Source organism: Micropterus salmoides, unplaced genomic scaffold, assembly GCF_014851395.1.
Source record: "Micropterus salmoides isolate LMB-PRFRI ecotype aquatic unplaced genomic scaffold, ASM1485139v1 Ms_hic_scaffold_4, whole genome shotgun sequence".
NCBI classification, from domain to species: domain Eukaryota; kingdom Metazoa; phylum Chordata; class Actinopteri; order Centrarchiformes; family Centrarchidae; genus Micropterus; species Micropterus salmoides.
This window is the reverse complement of record NW_024043372.1, coordinates 19205044-19226834: the sequence shown is the minus strand read 5'-3', so window position 1 is coordinate 19226834 and position 21791 is coordinate 19205044. Positions and strand designations below refer to the sequence as shown.

At 42.7% G+C, this 21791-nt stretch overlaps 1 protein-coding gene across 5 annotated transcripts in view; it reads right to left on the bottom strand.

The window, feature by feature from the left end:
- Window positions 1–21791, bottom strand: part of cacna2d2a (calcium channel, voltage-dependent, alpha 2/delta subunit 2a) — a 156992-nt gene that overhangs the window by 50748 nt on the left and 84453 nt on the right. For 4 of the 5 annotated variants that reach the window (XM_038697010.1, XM_038697011.1, XM_038697012.1 and 1 more), the window contains 2 exons: window positions 6130–6174; window positions 1174–1312 (listed from right to left, as the gene is read on the bottom strand). In XM_038697010.1, coding sequence (XP_038552938.1) covers window positions 1174–1312; window positions 6130–6174 — 184 coding nt within the window. The remainder of the gene's footprint in view (window positions 1–1173; window positions 1313–6129; window positions 6175–21791) is intronic. The other variant, XM_038697009.1, reaches the window with a different exon arrangement.

The following is a 21791-nucleotide window of genomic DNA, read 5'->3' as shown; positions in this document are numbered from 1 at the left end:
CTCTGGGTTTTGAGTCTTTAAAGAGCCAGGCAGAAGAGTGTCCAAAAGGTTAGAGGTGGATAACAGAGGAAACATGCCAAGTAAAATCAGGGTCCCGGAAGGTACATGTGTTCCTGTTGTCCATTTGGCAGCTGCACACTAAGGAGGGTGTTATGTCCGCAGGGAAGCATGGTGCCAGGCAGGATGTGCAGGGCCCACGAGCGGGGGAGACCATGCCCATGCAGAAAACAAAAATACAGTATGGATCTGGTGCGAGAGACCGTCTGTCATCTAAAATCATGTTAGGTTTGTTTAAGTGCTGGCTGATATAAACAGAGGGAGAGATTGAGCGGACATACTGAGAGACAGGGCAGAGGTCAAGTCAACAGAAAACTGTCATCTATCCACACGGCCCAGCAGGTCTGTATGAAAACCAGGAGACATCTTGATACATGTGCGATACAGGTAGAACTGCAATAATCTCTCTATTATGTTGCATACAAAACATGCTTTAAAGACCCACTGAAAATTCCTAGGTATGTGTCATCTCTTGGTGTATGTCAAATATGTAAATTTATATGTATATTCTATATTCATATATTTCTTAATATATGAATTCTCTTCTTGCACAACATTCATATCATATTCAGGTGTACAGCATTAATTCTTCCCTCATTCTGATTCTCCAGAAACTTCATGCAATCCAGGCAAATCCCTGAACAATCTCTGATTAAATGTCTCTCAAAATGATATTTATAATTCTGTTTTCTCACGTAGAAATATGTCACAAGACGCTCTAAATGCTGTTTCACTGGTCCTTTCATGGAACAACTCAGCTAAGGTCAAGCTCCGTCAGTGTTTAATACCATATGCTGCTTGTTGCAGGAATTTCAGAGCCATTTTCTATGTGATTATTGAGTGCAATACTTTTTTCCTTTTTTTTTTTACAATGCAGATTTTTGGCCACATAAAAGGAAATGTAGTGTGAGCTCACGCAACAGTAAGTATGGCAGAGGTCTTGCAGCAGGTGTGTCATTTTTAACTATAGTGGCTTTTTCAGTACATGAACTCTTTTGATCGGCAGCTCTCTTATTTATGACACAATTCTCCCAGAGCACTTTTGCACTATACAATTTTACTTTACAATCAGCCTTCCAGCAGAAAACGAAAAAGTAAGTATTCTTGTACACTTACAGCCTTTGTATATGTCTGTGGGAATCTGGACCGCACTGGAAGAGTAGTTGACCTTGTTTTTAAAATTGGGAGCGTCCACAAACTCCAGCTCCAAAGACAACGAGCTCTCCAGCGGGTTCTCCTCTTCTCCATCTTCCGCCTGCAGACACACACACACGCACGCAGACAGACACACACACACACACAAATTTGAGTGAGCATACAAAAAAAATGCGTGGACAGAAGAACAGGGGAAACATGCAAATATAGCACTGCATTCTGTCACCTCCCATATTGTGGCTTTACAGCGCCCATCTGTGGCTCTGGTACATACAGTACATTGTCTCTCTCTCTGACTCATACATAAAGTAACGCAGCATTTGGATAATGTTAAGCACAAAAATAGCAATTATTCCACCTTTTGTCTGGCTTTAGATTTGGGTGGTTCTATACTCTCCTTCTCATCAGAGAACAACAGCAGGTATCAGAGCAGACACCAAACACAGAGACTCATTAGTACTCGAGATGACTATCACAGACACATGAGGTGCCATACAAATTAACCCCAACAATAACTAGCAACAGACACCACTTAATCACTGTTTAGTCTCCCACCCACTCAAATGATAGCATATTTCATAGCAGACTGTTTGTTCTCTCTTCCCTGTGATTTTTCAAACACAAAACAGTGCTCATGCTGCATATTTCTTATTCGCTGTGGCACTTTTACAGCTTCTCAATCTGGCCATTGTACATGATGGGAAAGCCTGACACACACATTGCATTAGGAAAGTGTCAGATATCAAAGAAAGCCAGAAGATTAAAAAAAAGTCAAACTGGCATTTAAGCTTTTTATCTTGAAAAGTAATCAATGGAGTACAATCTGTGCCTGTTCCCACAGGAGGAAGTGATTGTGCGATGTGAAGTAAAATGGCAGCAAGATATAACCCTACTCTCCGGCTCAGTTTATTAGCTTATTCTTGATTTGATTTCAGTGCGTTTCCTTAGAGCGCTCACTAAAACCTTGTCAGACGCATCCTTAGAAAATAGGTCACATTTACAGATCAACATTCAAAAATGAACATGTAGGAGGTCGACTTATGGTTGAGCATTTCTTAAACAAACACAGTCTAATTAATGTGTGGTCATGCACCAAGCACTTTGATACACTGCCATACAGAAGTAGCCCACAGCACAGTCTGGCGTCATGTTTCCACCATTCTTCCTTTATTAGTCATCCTTCATTAGCCTTAATTCATGGAATATTTGTAAAACAAAACTCACATCTCTGATCACTCCTCATGCATTCTGACTGCTGAGGAGCAAAATTTGAATTCAAAATAAATCTTTGAGCGCAGCAGATTTGCAACTTCAATATGCACTTCTCATTTTAATAAAGCAGCATGGATTAATTGGATCTGACATGATAAAAACTGTTTGTTTTTTGGAGAAATTAAATCAAAACCCCTTGTCCACAGCAGAAACTGATTGATGGGCCAACTTTAATTGACTATTAAAATGCAATTACAAGCTGTTGTTGGGACGAGCGGGGGGATAGTTGTGCCGAGGTCCCACTGAAAGTCAACAAGAGGAACAATGCAGTGTTATGACAAGAGACCAGTTCATTAGAAATGTCTCATTTCTAAAACTCTTACATCATCATAATACAGGATATGATCATAAAGAAATATGTTAGCAAGTACTTAAACTTGCAGCTTAGCAAGTTTAACAATGGGAGATATTTATGAAAAATCTGGTTAATTTAAATGTGTAGTCGACAAGACTGGTTAAAAAAAGTGAACATTACTTTTTCACAAAAACAACAAATAAGTGATACAGAGACACTTTTGGAGGCATTCATTAACAGACAGCTCATCTGGATATGTGAGACGTTGTGAGGCAAGAACTTACTGATATTTTAGTTTTATTAAAAGGGTCCTTATATAAATCAGGTTAGATGAGATTTCTTTTAATTAGTTTCTGCCTGTTGTTTTTAGTGTACACCTTTGGGACTTGACCTGAGGCTGCAATCTGGCAACCGCAAGGCTAAAGACATTTAAATACATTTTGTTCTTTAAATATCTAAATACATTTGTAATCAGCAGTAAACCAACGTAAAGATGTTAGAGCAGTGATAATCTAATCTTTCCCTGTTGTTCTAATCCAATATGGATCCTGGACAGGTCGCCAGTCCATTGCAGGGCCACATACAGACAAACAACCACTCACACCTAAGGACAATTTGGGAGACACCAATTAACCTAGCCTGCATGTCTTTGGATGGTGGGAGGAAACTGGAGTACCTGGAGAGAACATACAAACTCCACACAGAAAGGCCGGGGCAACTGGGGTTTGAACCCACGACCTTCTTGCTGTGAGGCAACAGTGCTAACCACCACGTTGCCCTCCAATATGGATGTTTTATTTATTTTTTACTTTGTACACGTTGTAGAATGGGAATGACTAAAAAGGATAGCAGCTTTCAGAGCAAAAGAAAATATAAAAATGAATAGCTGTTTCCAGGTCATATGTGCTTTTAGCTTCATAATAAAATATTACTCTGATTGTAATGATACCAAAGAACACAAAGGCAATAAAATGTACTGTTGACTACAAATGCTGAAAAATAAAACAGTGGCGCCTATTTTTAATATTGCTGTTATTTTACAAAACAGAGCTTTGGTGAAAAAAAATGTAGTCGTTAAACAATGTGATACCCTCAATTTGGGATTAATGCTTATTTTATATAGATTTATTGGCACCGTAAACTGTGGAGAAGTAAATTTGAAAGGGCTTGAGATATTTCCATTAATAATAAACCTGATTAGGTTAAGGCTGCTGGCTTTTCAACATCACTAACTGTGAGGTTGAGGTGTTTGTTTATCACTCAGCCTGACACTAATTCTGTCAATGTCGGGCAGGGAGGTTTTTCTTTTTTCTTTCTACCGAAGAGCCCAATCATAATTAACCAAGGCAGCGTCTAATTAGGAGCTGAATAAATCCACGCAGGAAAGACTGATTGGTTGATTTTCTTCAACCATCTACCACCTGTTTTGCTCGATTCATTACCCAATTTGTTAATTTTATCTCTCAGTTGTCAAGGTTTAATTAAAGGCTAAAGAGGCCAGAGATGACATTTTGAAGGTTCTTTCATTCCCGCCTTCAGCCAACCAGGGCTAACCTGAAACATGTCACTTATTATCCTGTTTGTGTGTGCGCGGGGGGTGTTTATTTGAAAGACAACAAGAATGACTGAGATAGAGCAAAACAGCCCTTTAAACAAAGATTCATTCAGATAACATTTCAATCGGTCAGTCGCTTTCACATATTTAACATGTAGTGTTACACAACTGAAAAACATTTATTACATTAAAAATATTTATGTATTTGATTGTTGTCCTCGAAGTAAATCACTACCTAGGGAAATGACTGACAATATTTTTCTACCAGACAGAGGTATTGGCATAAAAGTGGAATCAGGCAGATCAAAGAATATTTGCATTTTCATGCAAGACACTTTGTCTACTCCCTGCTGAAGCGTACGTTATAATCTTTTTTGGGGGATGAGGCATGTGGGGGATCTTGTCTTTTTGCAGAAATACATGTTATATTGTTCAGGACAGGACAATCCAAAGAGGAATGCTTTCAAAGCACATTCAAATCTGCCTAATTACCCACCCAAAGGAGGCTGGTAGGTAGTTGAAGTGAAGTGACATAAATAAAATAAATCTTCATCGAGTGCACTGGACATGCTTCAGCACATGGCAGTTTAGACTTAAAATGAAACATGACATTGTACTTTTATATCAAAGGTATAGTAAAAGAGGAGAAATTAACAGGTACAGGGTACAGGATAAGGGAACAGAGGAGACAAGGCTTGGATAAGAGAGCCCGCCAATCACTTACCTTCCTTAAAACTGAATTATTTTTATATCTCCCTAATAATACAGGATTTTCAGTGCAGTGGTAGAGCCTTAATTGAAAGGGGTCATCGTGGGAGGAATCAAGATTCACATGGAGGAGTACTGGTGGGCGATTGCAGGGATGGGGAATGACCTCTGCTGCTGTCTTTGGGTGGTGTTGGGTTGGTGAAGTGGGGGTCAGGGTGTGTTACTGGCTCGGCCTTAGTGTGCCATGTTAATGATGACTGATGTTCTCCAATTAGATGTGCTGACAGGCCCTAAAGCGCTGTGTCATTAATCACAGGAGTGGCGTGCAAAAAGAGAAAATCACACCATGATTTATTGCTCCTCCACCTCCCTCTCTCAGTCTCTTCCCCTCTCTATCTCACTCTCTTCCCATCTTTTTGTGCTTTGGTGATCTAAGGGGGATTCTTGAACTCCTCCTTGAAACTTAATCAATCAGCAGGCACAGGCACCGAGTGTGACCTATCCTATGGAGGAACTGCAGGCTGCAGCCGGGGCGGTGGCATGGTGAGACCAAACGGAGGTGACTTGCAGGGCTTAGGCATCTGCGTTACCAGGCCTGCAGTTCTTTCCTTGATTGCCATTCATATGAATGACACACATGATAGAAATAGTGTCCTGGTGTATGAAAGTGCGATATAACTAATGTTTCAGTGTGAGCTGTCTTGATGGGCACGGAGATCTAACAATCCCCGCAGGTCAGGTCTGCAGTCGACACAGTAAGGGTCCGTGGTGGAGGCAGAAAACTCTGGATAATACTTTACTGGGGTAGGACAGCGGAAGTCACTGTCACATGCACGTCGGCCTGCCCCTGCTCTGTCACACCAACTCACCATAAAGCAGTGTCACCTCACTAACACACACAGACAGCCCAGGGGCCTGTGACCGGCAGTGGGGGGCATCATCAACACCGAGGAGGCCAAGGGAAGGCTGGTGTGGGGTGGGTTGGGGTTGCAGGGAAGGGTGGCAGGGGTGGGAAGTGGAGCGGGTAGGATTTGGGGTTTTAAGGCAGGCAGACGGGGGAGGAGGGAGCAGTCCGTACTGTACTCACATAGTCTGAATCCGCTTTGGAATCGTAGTATGAAATGGCATTCTCCTGTGCAGAAAAGAAAAGTGAAAAGACAGGTGATGAGAGAAGATATAGCAGTGTCTATATCAGCCCCGACTCCTCGCGGTGGTCAGCTAGAGAGTCATGGTTATATTCCGTCACACTGTTCAGCATGAGAATATAATCAGCATCACAGAACACAGGAGGAGTAGTGTGATGTGGAATGACAGTCATGAAAAGGCGAGCAGATAGCTGTAGAGATATTGAAGGATGTAATGTGTCCAGGTGATGCTTTTTTGTTAATAAGATGCAATGTATGTGGTACATGTTCGAACTTGTGTTTAAAACACTGTAGGAACATCATGTGTTGTGGGAAAGTTTGTGTGGCACTGTGACATGAGCTCAGATGTGACATGGAGTTTGCAGTGAGAGAAGAAATAAACTCAAAATATTACGCTCTCTGGGAGTCTTATCAACCTCAGCTGGTTGTGTTTTCAGTCTAGGCCAAGAGCTCTCACAGGAGGAAATAAACAGGAAAAAAGAAAAGGATAAGAAAGTAAATGTATGCAATTGTGTTACACTATTTTTCTCTAATTACTGACTAAAGTTACCAGCCAGGAGCTAAAACCCCAGATTCAGCCCCTTACCACCAAGCTTCCGGCCTTTACCCCGAGCAAAGACCCCATACCCAGGCTGTTAGCCTCCCTGCCGTCCTCTTGTCCTCTGAACTGGCGTCCTTATCTCCCATGGAGGCAGGCGTGAGGGCGGGCAGTGGCTGTATGCAGCGAGCGGCGGTCATGGGGCCTGCCTCATTATCATGAGGAGGCTGGCTGAGGACGCGCTCTCAAGGGCACCACAGTTACTGACTCGCCCACACTGAAGGAGCTGTGGTCACGGTCCGATGAGGGAGGATGGCAGACAGAGAAAGAGAGCATCTACTTAACAGGTCTAGTTAGTCTCACCCACGACTCACTCAGTCGGACTTATTTTCTCTCAATTTCTCTTTGTCACTTGCTGTCTATGCCCTGTTTTGCTCTTAACTGTTTTTCATCTTTCTCCTGCTGTCTCACACACACACACATGCTCTCTGCATTTGTTTAGCTCATACAGAAACACACACAAACACTAACACACACCTATCTCTGTCAGCCCCATTTTTCTCTCAGTTCCCTTTGGCGTGAGAGCCTCTCTGCACACCACGACAGGGATCTTGGCTGGCCTCCAGTGCTAATCAGAGAGTCAGTCATCAGCTCAGCTCAGTCCCGAACAACTCACCAACAACAAAAACCAGTATGATCAAAACTCACGCTGACACCAAACATGGGGCAGCTTGTGTCTTTGGGTAATGAGCGTGGACAAGACAGAGGAGGAGCAGAGACTGCCCCCTGACACTTCTCCTCAACTTACCAGCACTCCCTCTGCCTCCACAGCTCTGTCAGAGAGATCAGGAGTGAGGACGGAGGGAAAGGAGCTGAGGGGAGGGATCAGAGCGGATCGTTCAGGGAGTACATTGGGTTAAGTTGGAGGGTTAGGATGGAGGCTGAGGTCGGGGCGATATGAAGGGATGAATTGAGAGGAGAGAGATGGGTGGTGGTGGTGGTGGTGGGTGCAGTGGGGAAAGAGCTGCCAGAGCTAAAAATAGCCTGTGCCTCTGCAGAGAGAGAAGAGGAAGAGGGAGAAAGAGAGAGTGTGTTGTTGTGTCTGCCAGCAGCATTGATCTGGAGCCCAGTCCTGCTTAGACTGGTCCCTCGCTCCTAAAGAGTTTACTCTCACTGCTGCGGCATTACAACTCATTATTCAGGACTGCTTCCTGTAAATAAACACTTGGTTCCCGGCACCCGAGGGACACCGTCCAGCAGCTTTACACAAACAATGATAAACTCAAAAAAACATACCACACATTACTGAAGGGAGAGCTTAGTGAGAGGTCATCACTGCACTGGTATTTTGTACCTTCCCCTTATTACTATTCTTTATTGCAAATAATAATCCATAATCTGTAATGAATGCAGGTGTTTCAATACATGGCAGGGTGACTGCTTGGTTTGATGTGCATGAAAAAAATGTGAATCAATTTCTATGGCTGATTTCAGTGGAACACTTATGGTTTTGGACAAACAAGTTAGACAACACTCTCAGCCACCATCATGAAAATACAAAAAAAATTAGGAAATATCTTTTGGATGAATGCTGTTCATCCCTCTAGTAGAGTTCCTCAGACTAGCAGATCTATTTGCAAAGAAGCACTGAAGCTGTTCTGGTGGCTAGTGGCGCCCAACTGGTTACGTTTCCTTTAATTTGTCACCCTTCTGTCACTGGCATCACGTCATTTTGCACAGCTGGACAGCTGTGTTTACCTTACTGTTTACCCAGTACATATCACTTACTCGTGCTAAACCATGCACAGTGTACATACAGGAATCACCACTTATAGCAAATCCTAGCATCAGTAAAAGTATTATTCCTCCTTGTGCTGCTGTTTTTTTACTAATTTACCAACTGTCCTACGAAGACTTTTATATCTCACAGCTGTTTTACTATATTGTCTGTACACCAGCCTCCACTTATTAGTGCCCACAGAATGAGTTAATAATCAAATACATCAGACATACATAATTTAAAAAAATTTTTTTATTTGGATTGGAATGAAATACACTGCTCAAAAAATGAAAGGGAACACTTAAACAACACGATGTAACTCCAAGTCAAATCAAACTGTCCACTTAGGAAGCAACACTGATTGACAATCAATTTCACATGCGGTTGTGCAAATGGAATAGACAACGGGTGGAAATTATAGGCAATTAGCAAGACACCCCCAATAAAGGAGTGGTTCTGCAGGTGGTGACCACAGACCACTTCTCAGTTCCTATGCTTCCTGGCTGATGTTTTGGTCACTTTTGAATGCTGGAGGTGCTTTCACTCTAGTGGTATCATGAGACGGAGTCTACAACCCACACAAGTGGCTCAGGTAGTGCAGCTCATCCAGGATGGCACATCAATGCGAGCTGTGGCAAGAAGGTTTGCTGTGTCTGTCAGCGTAGTGTCCAGAGCATGGAGGAGCTACCAGGAGACAGGCCAGTACATCAGGAGACGTGGAGGAGGCTGTAGGAGGGCAACAACCCAGCAGCAGGACCGCTACCTCCGCCTTTGTGCAAGGAGGAGCAGGAAGAGCACTGCCAGAGCCCTGCAAAATGACCTCCAGCAGGCCACAAATGTGCATGTGTCTGCTCAAACGGTCAGAAACAGACTCCACGAGGGTGGTATGAGGGCCCGACGTCCACAGGTGGGTGTTGTGCTTACAGCCCAACACCGTGCAGGACGTTTGGCATTTGCCAGAGAACACCAAGATTGGCAAATTCGCCACTGGCGCCCTGTGCTCTTCACAGATGAAAGCAGGTTCACACTGAGCACATGTGACAGATGTGACAGAGTCTGGAGACGCTGTGGAGAACGTTCTGCTGCCTGCAACATCCTCCAGCATGACCGGTTTGGCGGTGGGTCAGTAATGGTGTGGGGTGTCATTTCTTTAGGGGGGGGTTGCATAGCCCTCCATGTGCTCGCCAGAGGTAGCCTGACTGCCATTAGGTACCGAGATGAGATCCTCAGACCCCTTGTGAAACCATATGTTGGTGCGGTTGGCCCTGGGTTCCTCCTAATGCAAGAAAATGCTAGACCTCATGTGGCTGGAGTGTGTCAGCAGTTCCTGCAAGAGGAAGGCATTGATGCTATGGACTGACCCGCCCGTTCCCCAGACCTGATTCCAACTGAGCACATCTGGGACATCATGTCTCGCTCCATCCACCAACGCCACGTTGCACCACAGACTGTCCAGGAGTTGGCGGATGCTTTAGTCCAGGTCTGGGAGGAGATCCCTCAGGAGACCATCCGCCACCTCATCAGGAGCACGCCCAGGCGTTGTAGGGAGGTCATACAGGCACGTGGAGGCCACACACACTACTGAGCCTCATTTTGACTTGTTTTAAGGACATTATGTCAAAGTTGGATCGGCCTGTAGTGTGGTTTTCCACTTTGATTTTTAGTGTGACTCCAAATCCAGACCTCCATGGGTTGATAAATTTGATTTCCATTGATAATTTTTGTGTGATTTTGTTGTCAGCACATTCTACTATGTAAAGAAAGGAGTATTTAATGAGATTATTTCATTCATTCAGATCTAGGATGTTATTTTAGTGTTCCCTTTATTTTTTTGAGCAGTGTAATATTTACCAGATTGAAAAAATAATCTCTATGTAACCATTGCTGTCAGATAACATTGTACGGTACCTGAACTTGTTTGTATAAAAGTTGTTGCTTTTTGCAATGTGATGAAAATAAAACCTCTACACTTAATTACATGAGCACTTAAGTTACACCAATGCCTCTCATGAATGCAGCCAGCCTCTGCCTGCAACCACATACTCTGACACGCACCACACAGACGCGCACAGAAGAGGTGGCTCCATGTGGACGAGTCCTAGGCCACCATGACCCTCTCAGCAGCCCCCAGGGTAGCATGGCCATCTGCTGCGGCTGGTCACAGGTCTCTATGGGCTCAGGGTCGGGGTTAAACACACATCTGATACAACACCAAGCCAGCAATTATCCCATGCTCGTCTCACCCTGTGACAATATCATTGCAAGGTTTGATCGTTCCAAATAGTATATCAGCATTTTATGGGGTTAAACTGATTGTTAAAAATGTAGCTGTACGCCCTGTGCACCCTGCTAGTGTGCACACACACACACACACACACACACACGCACAGAGACACATAGCTGCATGGTCACGCAGACACTATGAATGTACATACAGAGCGAGTGCTCGTACAAGGCCGAGTGCGCACACTCACACACCAGGTGCACACAAAGAAACACACAAAGTCAGAGAAAGTCCCACTAACACAGAGTACTATCACTAAATTAAATCTATCATGCTGAGTGGACCAACAAATTCCAAACAGGAGACAAACACTGAGGTCAGGTGATGATCTCTAGCCCCTCCCTTACATCAATCTTCTGCCACTCATCTCCGAGCCCTTCCTCCCTCTCCTCACCCTTATCTCGATCTGCTTCCTCTCTCCTGCCTTTGCCCCATCTCTCCTCCTCCTCCTCCTCCTCCTCCTCCTCCACCCTGCCCTATCTTCATCTTTCCCAATCTCTCTATCCTCGATGCCAGCCTCCTCTCCCCAATTTCAGATTTCAGCAAAAGCAGCGGCGCGTAGGTTAGATGTCTACTGTTGCTATAGAAACCGCCCCTCTGCTCTAGATTACAATGTGACTTTGTCTCCTCGCCAGGGCTACAATGTCTGCTCGTTTTTATGTCTGACCAGATACATGCCTGCCTATCTATTGTTTGTCTGTACGCCTGTCAGTCTGTCTGACTACGGGGTTGTTCTCCTGCCAACGCATTTTTTGTTATCACTGGTACGTGCTCCTTGTTATTTTAACGTCATCTAATTCTTGCAGTTAAACATTTAAACTTCAAAATCTCCCTTCAAGTGAAGGTCGGAGCCTTTAAAGCTCAATGTTTCTTGATATGTGAAGAGGACCTTAACAAATGATTTATCTGGTAAAACACAGGTTAACAATACGTGATTGGAAAACGGCTGGTACATAAAGGCTGTCATATGAAGGGGTGCATATAATGACTGAGTGTGGTCGCTGGGAGTAAATCTTTTGAATTTGAATCTGTGAGCTCTCTCAATGGGCTGGCTGAGACAGGTTGACATTTGAGTTTGAGACAAGTGCTCCATCATGGGTGGAGACAGATTACAGTCATATTCATATCTCCTCTGGACACCTGCTAATGATTTTATAATTACAGAAAACACTTGGTGCCTTTGCCGTGCCCCTGGGGTGTGCACATAGGCAAGGAGGAACACACATACACACACACACACACACACACACACACACAGAGCACCTCTCTCCTGGCCCCGATAGTCTAGCAATCATTCGTAGCACCAGTTTCCCTAATGGAAGCTGACATTATATCAAACACAATAAAGGATTTCATTTACTGCTCTTCATTAACCCACGCACATCAGCCCATAAGGTACATACCAACACACACACACAGAGAGAGCTTACTTAGTGTGAAAATGCAACCAGAATAAAGAAAAAGCTAAACAACGTGATTTGGCTGCAGAGGGGAACTGCTTATGTAAAGTTTGAAGCAAACCTGTTATGGAGCTATACATTCTAACTCCTTCTCTTATCTCCTCCACTCCAATCTCCCCTGTTGTCTCTACCTATCTCTCCCTCTGTCTTTCTATTTCCACAGCATCCTTATATCCCATCTCTACGTGTCAAATGGTATGAAACTCAAGACATTCAAACTAGATAAACACGTGGACATATTAGCTGGTGAGACCTCTCCAGTAAGAGGGGGAAGGCAGCACACGCTCTAACACTTTGACTCCGGTGTACACACGACTCGCATGTTACGTAAGTTAAGTGAGAAATGACTGACATCCAATTTCATCTGGAAATTGAAATGTAAAGGAAATATATACACAAGGGCATTCACACTAAAAGGAGCGACGTCAAACTAGAATGACAATACATCATCAGAAACAAATTTGTTCAGCTCATTTCCTTTAGTTTATATGGCCCTCAGGTTTGCACAAGTGTGAAAGGGTGAGCCCATGAAATATGCTTTTCAAACAGAGGGAAATTAATCGTACACATCTAGACATTTGTCAGAGATCTAAAAGCCTGTTAACCACTCTGATCTTGAATTGTAAGGGTGGTCTGTGAATAATATATGAATTCTTGTTCTTTGGTGGAGCCTTTTTGATTCAATGTTAAATCCTATCCTTTACTTGGCGCAGGCATATTGCTTATTCACAGGAATGCAAAAAATACAGTATGTGGACGGTTCTTTTTACGGTTTTGAACGGCACTTAGAATTAAATAGGGGGATCCAGCCACTAGCAGGTCCAAACAGCATAAATGGAGATGAAATACAACCTTATACTGCGTTGCAGTCATATTCACTCAGTTGCCAGTTTATTAGGTACCCCCAGTCAAAACTAATGCAGTCTAATAAAAAAGTCCTGCAATAAGCACTTCCTTCATGAAGGTCAAAGTGTTCCATTTTTGTTCAAACTCTTACAGAGAGGTGTTAGTGCATTCATTCAATGTTATGGTCATGTTGGAGGCTCTACTTTGTGGTGCTTTTAAGTTGTACAGCGTTAGGCTGAGAGGTAGAGGCTGACAATTTTCAGGAATCCTGTGGGTCATGAGATTCCCACGGAATGGGAGCCAATTTCCCTATTCATCACGGGACAGGGATGGGACAGGAATAAAAGTCAACGGGACAGGAATTTTAAGTCCGATTTAAATATATAAATATGCATTTCTAATATTAATAAACACTATTTTCTGATATGTTTATTGGGAACGGGATGGAACGGGAGACTTTCTTCTGGGATTGGGATGGGACAAGGTTAATTTTGTGGAACGAGATGGGACAGGAGTGAAAACCCACTCCTGTGTCACCCTCTACTGAGAGGAGAGTCTACCCTAATGGTTAGGACAAAATATTAGAAAGCCCTCTCAGTATGATGCAATACAATTCAGCAGCACCACAAACTACAGCAGTCAAAAAGGTTCTATTATTGTTGCTGTCAGGTTCTTTGCATGATCTTCATCATCATTGTTCAGTAAACAAACTCAGCTGGCTATAATGGCGAACTAAAACTATTCAACAGAACAAGAACAATAAAAAAGCCAAGTCAGACAAGCATTAAAACAACATACAAACTGTTCTCTGATGATATCAACATGTATTTTAAATGCAGATGTAGAGAAGTCAAAAAGAAAGGGAAAAACAAACCAACTCTCCAGAAATACATGTAGCTGTAGAGATAACAGATAAAATATTATTTTAATTTTCATAATACAGAGTATCTGAACTGTGAACATAAGTTGCGGCAGCTGATTTTCCCTTCATAGTGTTTTCTTTCCCTATAGTTAAAAGTTGATTTTCCAAGCACCTATCCTCTATATAATGGAAGAAGCCATTTGGTGTCCTGTCACATCACTTTACAAATAAATGCAGACATGTTGTTTAAGGTGCCTGGGCTGAAAAATACGGCTGTTGTCTTAACCACTGAAGGTCACAAAAATGCCTCTTTATAATGTCAAGTCAATAAAGAGTCAAACAGCAAACTGGAAATTAAACTGTTGGCCTGGAAGAAAGAGAGCGAGCGAGGGAGAGCCCTATCGAGCTAGAGTGAAACTCAGATAAAGGAGTGCATGACGGAGGCCTTGGGCGCGGCTGCCTCCCTCTCTCTCTCTTTCTCTCTCTCTCTCTCATTGGCATGCTCTGCATCTCCGGGCTTTTAAGCGATTAGCGAGCTGCTGAGACCATGGCGTCCAAGCATAGCTCCATGCAGATGTTCATTTGTATGCCAATAAACAAATGTGCCCCCAGATTAAAGCTCCAATACACAGTGCAAATTCAGCAAAGTGAATGACATTCTCCATGCACATCTCATCAGTGTCTTGCTGCTCTTCATACAGAGCACCATGCCTCCTCTAACTGCACACTCACTTCAGAGACTCTCACGAAGATGGGCAGCAATCCAAGTGATAGAAGGAGGAGTGAGGGAGGAGAGTAAGAGGAGAACAATTGAGGAAGAGAGAAGTCTTGATTATTGCGAAATTCAAAAAAAAATTCAAAATACATAATTTAAGAAGTATTAAGGTTACAAATGCCATGCTTATATTTCATGCCCCCAATTTCACCCATGAATCTGCAATTTCTGCTCTTTAACTCTTTCTTTATAAACATCCTGCAGGTCACAGGATCCTATTTTCCTCTTCTTTTCCTCCCTTCTTCTCTCTCTCTCTCTCTCTCCCATCTCTGCTGTGCTGTCTCTCCTGCTCAGAGCCTGACACTTCCCCCTTTGTAAAAGCAGTTAAATCAGTCTGTGAATATTCCAATCCTGCGATAAGGAAAGAAGGCTTTGTCCTGCTGCACTCTGGGTAATGCTGCTCTCCATTGTTGGCTGACAGGGCTCCATTGAGGAGCAGGTTTTAACGCAGATAGCATCGCCACACTGCATGGACACGGTGCCAGATAAAAAGCCTATCCAACATGACACACGCATGCCAACACCTCCCAAACAAGCCCCCAATCTGATCATCAGAGAAGCAGGAAAGAGGTGCTGTAACACCAAATAAAGACAAATAAGATAAACAAGCCATGCCAATATTAGCGCTATCATTGGATTCCAGAGGGTTTTGATAAAGAAAATGCAATTATCCACGTCTAACATTTTAACGCCATGTGTAGCTGGAATGACCAATTACAACTGATCTGGTACTCAGTCTGAACCCTCCTGTCCAATCACACTGAAGCTTGGTATGACACTGGCGCTCCACTTATCTGAGGGAAATGTTTCCAGGTACCCTTTTTCCTGGAGGGTTGAATACTGCTTTTCATTTCACTGATGTTTTTTCAGCCATTTTACCACTGCCAGTCCATAGAGTCCTGAAAAGTTCCCACCCCCTCTTTACAGGCTGGCTGAGAGTGGCCAATCAACAATCAGCACCGACCAAAGGAGACGTGTTATTTTCGACCCCATAATCATTTCCATCAGAAGACTTGCTGTCCCTCACAATGATTCGAACATTCAAATGACAAAGGGAAGCCTGCTTTAAGATATCTGCAGACAGGCACCAAGGACGGGAAGGACAGAATACACCAAGCAAACACTAAAACCCAAGCAGGCATCTCACGTCTGCTACCAGCCTGTCACCACTCACAAAATGACAACCTGGCCGCTCAGACACATCACTTTTCCTGGAACACCTTGGTAGACTAGAACACGAGGAAGCCTTGGAAATAAAATATATAGTTGTTTTTCTGCAGATGTCCATTTTAATTGGGACAAAACAAGACAATATAGGTTAGGACTGAAAGCCGAAACAATTCTTTCGTTAATTAATCATTTATCATCTCAAGATGATATCTTCAAATTGCTACTTTTCTTTCCAACCAGCAGTCTAAAATCCAAAGATATTGCGTTTGCAATGAGAGAACCCAGCACAGTTTTTTTGGGCATTTTTCCATCTAAAATTACAACAATTATCTCAATTACCACAATGTACCCCGTTCAAGCTGGGGACCACTATTATTGTTGCTGTCATGTCCTTTTCCATCTCCTCTCTCTCTCCTCATTCCCTGTCATATCTACAGACAACTCTAATAAAAGGCATCAAATGACCCCCCCTCCCAAAAAAAAGTTGTTGATTCATTTCTGTCAATGAACAAATCAAATTATCACCTAATGATTTAAGCTTTAAAACAATGCAGATGCAGAAAACGGTGTCTTGAGCGCTGCTCTGACCAGAAGGGCTTTTAAAATAACATTTCATGGGTGTTGGCCATGTGTTGAAATGGGAAAATCAAGGTCGGCAGCGTGGCTCAGTGGATTTCTCTGACTATTGATTCCTATCTCCTGTGAGGCAAAGGGATCGATCAGCGGGATTTAGACATGGGGTCCACTCTCTCAACCCTCCCTCCTGGCAAGCACGCAGTATCACAGTCGGCTAAACTCCTACTGACTGAAGGCTTACTGACACAACTGAACTTTTCTCCTCCTCTATGTTCTTTTTATCGGAGCGTCTCCCATTACCTGTTCCCGTACTTCAGTGCTTCTTCCATTCTGAGACATCTTAAACTTAACCAATGTCCCTCTGCTTGAGTGTAGAACAGCATGTGTTTTTCAAGAGGTCTCTCTTGAAGCAGCAGAGAAACATTAGGAGGGAGAAGCCACAATAGGTGGTACAGAGAGAGAGAGAGAGAGAGAGAGAGAGAAGAAAAGGACATTTCTACCTTGGAGAGCACCACTTAAACAAATTACAGCAGTCTGCAATCAAGAAGCTGAAATTACCAAACTGTTGGTCACCACAGCAACCAACAGCCTGATCAAAGCAGAGAAGAGCAGCAGTTGCTAGAAAGTGAGGGAAGGCACCCGGAGGTGAGACAGCAGGAGGACAGACATGCTGCCGTCAAAATGGGAGATTAAGGTGAAGTCTGTATTGACATAGTACTCCTTCATCAATTGATCAAATGTGGCTCGATTCACACAGACACACTCATCCGAGCTTTCTTTTTTCTGCTGTGCGTGTTAGCATCCATTACAGATGCATCTTAGTGTCGAGTATAAGCAAAGCTCGGTCCAGTTTCTCTTGAGGCACCCACACCATCAGATACAGTTGAAAGGGAGGAGGCTCTGCTAAATTGTAAATTGTGTAGGAATTTCTCTCCACAGAGCCCCTCCTCGTTTTTTTCCCTTCCAGTGGCGAGTAGATGGAAGTCCGGCTCAGGATTCAGTGATAACACTGTTTATGAGTTCCATTACGTGCTCGGCAGGCTGCAAGCACTCTGTCTCAGCACGGCCATAAGCAAGTAAAAAAATAATAAAAAACGCTCACAATGAAAATAGATGCAGTTTATTTGTGATTATACAATGTGGCCATGCTTATCGGTGTTTGAAATAAGCACTGTGCATTTAAAAAGGGCTCACATAGCTATATTCCAGCCTCCCTCACTCGTGGCCGCCGCAATGGAGATCCTTTTGAGTTTTGCTTGTTGTGGTGCTGACAAAAGACGGTTGGCAGAATCAATTTTTTTTCCTACCCCTGCTTTAGAAGGTCTGCGTCTAATTTTCAAAATGAGGGACAAATAGGCAGCTCAGGAAATACAGAGCAGGTAAAATGAGCACAACATGATGGTCAGTGTAAAAAAATAAATAAAACTAAACTGATATAAATCACTTGCAGACAAAACACCAAATGCATGCTGATTATTGCTCTATCCATACTCCCCTATTGGTTTAGCTCAACTAAAGACTGAAAATGTCACAATTCAGCAGGAAAATATTTTGTTAATAAATACTGAAATACACGCGCTTGGACAAATGGTCCACTTCTGCCTGTTTTTGTTAATCCAGTGAGAGTTGAAAACAGGGGTTTGGTAGCATTTCCAATAGGGATAACAGAGAAAATGAACATGTTGAGAATAGAGCGAGATGAAACAAAACAAGAGTGAGGCGTCCCTTCATTCCTGTCTCACCAGAATCTGAATTTGAACCTGTCAAAGGCAGCCCCACATAAGACTAATGTATTCTGTAGCTAATGGAGCTGGTAGCTTCGAGGGCTGGGCTGAGAGTCACCACAATGGTTCTCACTCATTTCCTCTGAAGGGCCAATTATCTCAAATAGAGGCATTATGAAAGGAGCCAAACTTGGTCAAGTGAACAAACCCTCGCAACTCTAGCTAGTGCCCCTAGCGCTTAAGGTCATGTTACACCTCTGAGGGGAGCTATTGTGACTTTAGGGCAGTACATGTGGCTGAAATACTGGCTAAATGTTGCTAAAGTTGCTCTCCACTAAACTACATGAGAACATTTACAGTTTCTAATTCTAATGATTGGAAAAACATGATCGAGAACAGCAAAGACTATTAGCATCTGGGCACTGCAGGCTGTGTACTGTATGGATATGAATTTGTAGGTAAAGTTACAGATGAACACACACGTGTTAAGAGCAAAACAGACGTCACACAATGCCACTGTGTTATGTATGAGAGTGGGTGGCTGAGTGGAGATGAAGAGAGAAAGAGGCAGAGGGAGAAGAAGAGATTGTGTTGTCCTATGATGAAAGGCTTGATTGATTAGAGAGTGATGATTGCAGTAAATGGCCTGGAAGATGGCTCCATCTCTGTTTCCCGTTTTCTCAGTCTCTTTTACCTTCTTCCCACAGTCACTTGCTTTCTCACTTACACCTCTCTCTCCCTCCATGGCTCTCTTTGTCACCCCCTCTCCATGGTTTCATCATGGCAACCCATCAACAGAGTGCCTCTCTCTCCCCTAATGGCACAGCTATTAGCACTAATGCATTTCAAACGTACAGCAGCTGCCACATCACAATCTGATGGAAAGTACATGTCTTCCACCAATCTCCACAATCTCCGTCCTTTCTTTCATCCAATCTCGTGTCTCTGTCCCAATGTGTTGCACTACGTGTCAACCCGCCTTCAGCTAAGCAACACTGGTCATCATCTGTAGCCAGTATATGATGTGAGATGAGTTGGTTAACAACTGATTGATGATAATGTAGCTGATAATATATTGCTGATAACATCACAAAGAGTCTATAAAGCAACAGTAGATTTGAGTGATTATACTCTGTGGGCTCATGACTAGCAACTTTCAAATAAATCATATAATCTGTTGATTTTATATAAAAAAATAAAATAAAAATGATTATAGGTGTTTTTAAGTTTTCCAAAGACAGATGTTCATTCAAAACAAACTAGATTTTGTAAACTCACATAATGCTGGAGACTCTAATTTCACTAATTAAACTATTTTGATTGCTATAAAAAAGCATAATAGTTGTTGAATACGGTAGCCTACATGTTCCCACAGAGGGAGGAGTATTCATATTGATTATGTAATCGTCAGGATATTGTTTGTCCTAAAGATTTGTCAACCGTACCTAACCATTACAAACCATTACAAAGTGTTAAACCCTCAGCACCAGTCATGAATCCATACACATGCATGACCTTAGCTAAGCTAGGCCAAGATCAGCATTTATCATACATTCAAACTGCATGCAGGGATACAAAAGAAGCATCTGCGAGTTCTTTAGGACAAGTCTGGGCAGAAAACACCTCAACTATCACTTTAAGAAGGGTCCTAACAATGCATGGCAACCCACTTTAACATACACAATCCATAGCAAATGCATAATGGAGTCACAATTATACTGTCATCAGTCTGGGCAATAACTCGAGATATCTCCAAAGATATCTTTACTGGGTAGAATTCCTTTTAAGATACTGTATCTACATTAAATTATTACAGATGTCATTAAGCCATTTTATAATATAATATCTTGAGCACACATTGGAGATTTAGATTTAGATTTATAGACTTTAGCTTAAAATACTAATTTGTCACAATATATTAAATCATTGTAATTAATGTTAGAACAGCTTGCAATACACAATAAGACGGTTCCAGCTGGCAATATCACTGGTGGCATATGGTGCACAAGCCAAATCTGGTGTTACTTTCTCCACATTGTCTCTACCACCAAACTATTTACTGAAAACCTAGCATATTTAACAGGCCTTGCCATGAATATCCACCAACATTAATTATTATTATAATGAAAGAAAAGTGATATCCACAAAAATAAACAGCAGTTGGCTTAACATTGGCTAATTTATGAGAATTTAGTAGTCATAGACTGTGGCAGAGAAGCAGAATTTAGATTTCAATACTTAACCAGCCTCTGTGTGGGATTTATTCAGTATATAAGGGAAGTAACATATTTGTACTATCAGTACTGTATTTGTTATTGGTAACCAGTGACAAAGGCCTTGTTTGAGTAAGAATTTTGTGCTGCCTTTTTGTCATTTTTGTGGTCTTTTTTAAAGAGAATAAGATATTGGTCAATATGCGTTACTTGAAGATAAGTGCATGCGTGCATTCAATATGCAGAGGGACAATAACACAATCATTTAATATATTTTTACCGTCAGCTTAAGAAATCGCTAACATGGGTGTTCAGTGGTGTTGTGGGAGAAAAACTATTAAAAGCAGAAAAACATTTTGACCTGGCAACCAGGTAATAATATCACACACAGACATGCACTTCTGCTTTCTTTTCGGTTACCAGGTCAAAGATGTAGGATTGTGTCATAACCTGATTCTGAAATAGAACAATTAGAAATAAGTGATATGCTGACGCTATCTGGAAAGTTCTCAAAGAGCTTTATTTTCTGACTGCCAATTTTCAGTTTACAAAACTTTTTGATATGCGGCTCTGAAGTTGCTGGTTCTCCCTCGTCCCTATGAGAATGACTGTGCCGCCTTGGGATGACTCTGTTGCAAGCACAATAGTCGAGTGCCACAGAGGGATGGGCACCTGACCTTGAGAAATCAGTGACACCAACCAATCCAACACTTTAATATCTATTTCACACACCATTTCATTCCAATGGATTTAAAACCCTGAACGACCAAGACAACAGTTGTTACGATCAACACTTTGACACCCATAATGTCCAGCAGTCAGGATGGTCAGAAAACTGGCTCTGCAGTTGGACCAGGAAAACGCTTGAGTGTGTGTGTGAGACAGAGAGAGAGAGTCAGGTCTTCCCATTGCTACAGTAACAGCTGCTATGGCAGCCGCTATGAGGAACAGACGTATCATTGAGTTTCTATGATGTCACCAGTTTGGCGAGGTGAGCAGATGGGCCGGGCCAGGTACAGAACTTCCCGTTAATAAACACATCCAAATAAATACCCGCTCGCCGGCAAACGCAAACAGCCACATTATGCTGTTGCAACCCCACACTGGAGCGCACACACTGACACTCACACACTCACAAATTCTATCAAAACGCACCGTCTCTCATGCATAAACACCTTTTCTCTTCATTTGACAGACTGCTCCGCCCGCTAGTTTAAGATGCGCCGCATTTCTCCTAATATGCCCAAAGAGCATGCAGCCCTAATCTAATTAGAGTGTCAGTCAGCAGAGTGTTCACCCAAAGAGAAATTAGGAAAGCAAAAAATCTACAAACAGCAAAAATCTTCTTGCAAGGATCTGCCATATCAACCCCCCCC